The following is a 2,068-nucleotide window of genomic DNA, read 5'->3' on the forward strand; positions in this document are numbered from 1 at the left end:
GCTTCCTCTATGAGGAAGCCATGTGCAAATTTCTAATTTGCACACTTTACTTTACTTTTTTTCTAATTAGAAATTTGCACATTGCTTCCATTGTTATGGCTTCCTCATAGAGGAAGCTTTAAGAGCGAAATAAGAATATGCAAATTTCTAATTTGAATACTTTCAAGAAACATCGTAGTAAAGTTAGATTTCTCTCTTAAAGCTTCCTCTATGAGGAAGTCATGACAATGGAAGCAATGTGCAAATTTCTAATTTGCCTACTTTAATGATGAGGAAGAAATGTGCAAATTTCCAATTTGCACGCTTCAATGCTGAAGAAGCAATGTGCAAATTTCTAATTTGCACACTTTCAAGAAACATCGAAAAAAATTAGATTTCACTCATAAAGCTTCCTCCATGAGGAAGCCATGTGCAAATTTCTAATTTGCACACTTTACTTTACTTTTTCTAATTATACAGGGTGTTTCAGGGTAAAGTGTCCTAACTTAAAATATGAACTTAAGACCTCAAAACAAGAAAAACTTTCCTCTGGAGACATGTCCGTAAACGATTTGTTTAAGAGATATTGACATCTAAAAATTTTTTCATTATAAAATTGTATGAAATTGTTATCGGGTTATAATAAATAATTTAATAAATGAAGAAGGCCCCACTAAAACCCTCTACATGGTTCCGGTACGTGGACGACACCTTCGTCATCTGGAACCACGGAAGGGAGACTCTACCTCATTTCCTCACTTTCATTAACTCCCAACATCCCAACATCCAATTCACAATGGAGACCGAACAGAATTCCCAAATCCCCTTCCTGGATGTCCTGGTCCGTAGGAACGAAGACGGCACCCTAAGCCACAACGTCTACCGCAAACCAACACACACAGACCGATACCTCCACGCAAACTCCCACCATCACCCCGCCCAAAAGAATTCGGTAATCAGCTCTCTAGTCCACAGAGCACTCTCCATCTCGGAACCAGCCGCCCTGAACGGAGAGCTAAACCACCTTCACCGAACCCTGACCAGGAACGGATACAGCAGCAGAAACATCAACCGTACCATCAAGAAGCTGACCAACAAGGAATCCGGCCAGAACAACAACACGACGCCAGAGACAGAGAAAGAGAAGATTAAGGCAGTAGTACTCCCATACGTCAGAGGCACCACGGACCGCATCAGCAGAATTCTGAGCAAACACAACATCAAAGCGATCTTCAAACCTTGCAACAACCTCTCACAAATGCTCCCCAATCCCAAGGACCGGAGACCCCCTTTGACAGCCCCAGGGGTTTACAAGGTCCCATGCTCCTGCGGCAAAGCGTACATAGGAGAAACCGGGAGGAAGATTAGTACACGAATCAAAGAACACCAGCGATGTACCAAATACGGCCACTTCTCACAATCAGCTCTAGCCGAACACAAGATCGAGACCGGACACGCCATCCAGTTCGACAAAGCCACCATGTTGGCCCCGTCCCAAAGCTATTTCGCACGAAAACACCGCGAAGGCATAGAAATCTTGAAACACCCTGACAATCTGAATCGCGACAAAGGCTATCAGGTGAGCCCGATATGGCACACCGCCCTCCCGGTTTTAAAAAAAAAACTGTCAGCCGGCATAGGCTGACCCCCTCCCTTCCCTCCCCCCAAGAACGAGTATAAAAGGACGAGCGCAACGCGAGGGAGCTCAGTATCAGAGTCTCCCAGCCCTGATGAAGCAGACTGCAACGCCTGCGAAACGTCGGCACCACACTGCAAACGGACGCGGCAACCATCCGGAAGCCATGACGACTAAATAATTTAATAGTGTGCTTCAAATACTTTATTACTAAAAAATATGAAAATTTTTACTTAATTATAAATTTTGTTCAAAGTGACGGCCTTGAACATTGAGACAGGCTTGACATCTGTCTTTGACCGTAGCAGTGGCAGAGCGGCACTGAATAGCTGTAATTGTTTCACATCCTTGAATAATTCTTCCTTGTAAAGAATTAATGTCATTAACCGGCTTTTCGTAGAATTTTTGTTTAATAGTACCCCAAGCAAAAAAATCCAATGGTCCGTCAAATCC

The 2,068-nt window shown here is 43.5% G+C and overlaps 1 protein-coding gene across 1 annotated transcript; it reads left to right on the plus strand.

Moving 5' to 3' along the window:
- Positions 1–775: 775 nt before the first annotated feature.
- On the plus strand, positions 776–1,461 carry LOC105560681 (the record flags this gene model as incomplete). The annotated part of the gene is made up of 1 exon (XM_012010000.1): positions 776–1,461. A coding segment is annotated over exon 1 (686 nt), but the record flags the coding sequence as incomplete, so codon positions are not given.
- Between the last annotated feature and the right edge of the window lie 607 nt (positions 1,462–2,068).

This window comes from Vollenhovia emeryi, unplaced genomic scaffold (genome assembly GCF_000949405.1).
Source record: "Vollenhovia emeryi isolate VEMERY1.0 unplaced genomic scaffold, V.emery_V1.0 DF945820.1, whole genome shotgun sequence".
Classification (NCBI taxonomy): Eukaryota; Metazoa; Arthropoda; class Insecta; order Hymenoptera; family Formicidae; genus Vollenhovia; species Vollenhovia emeryi.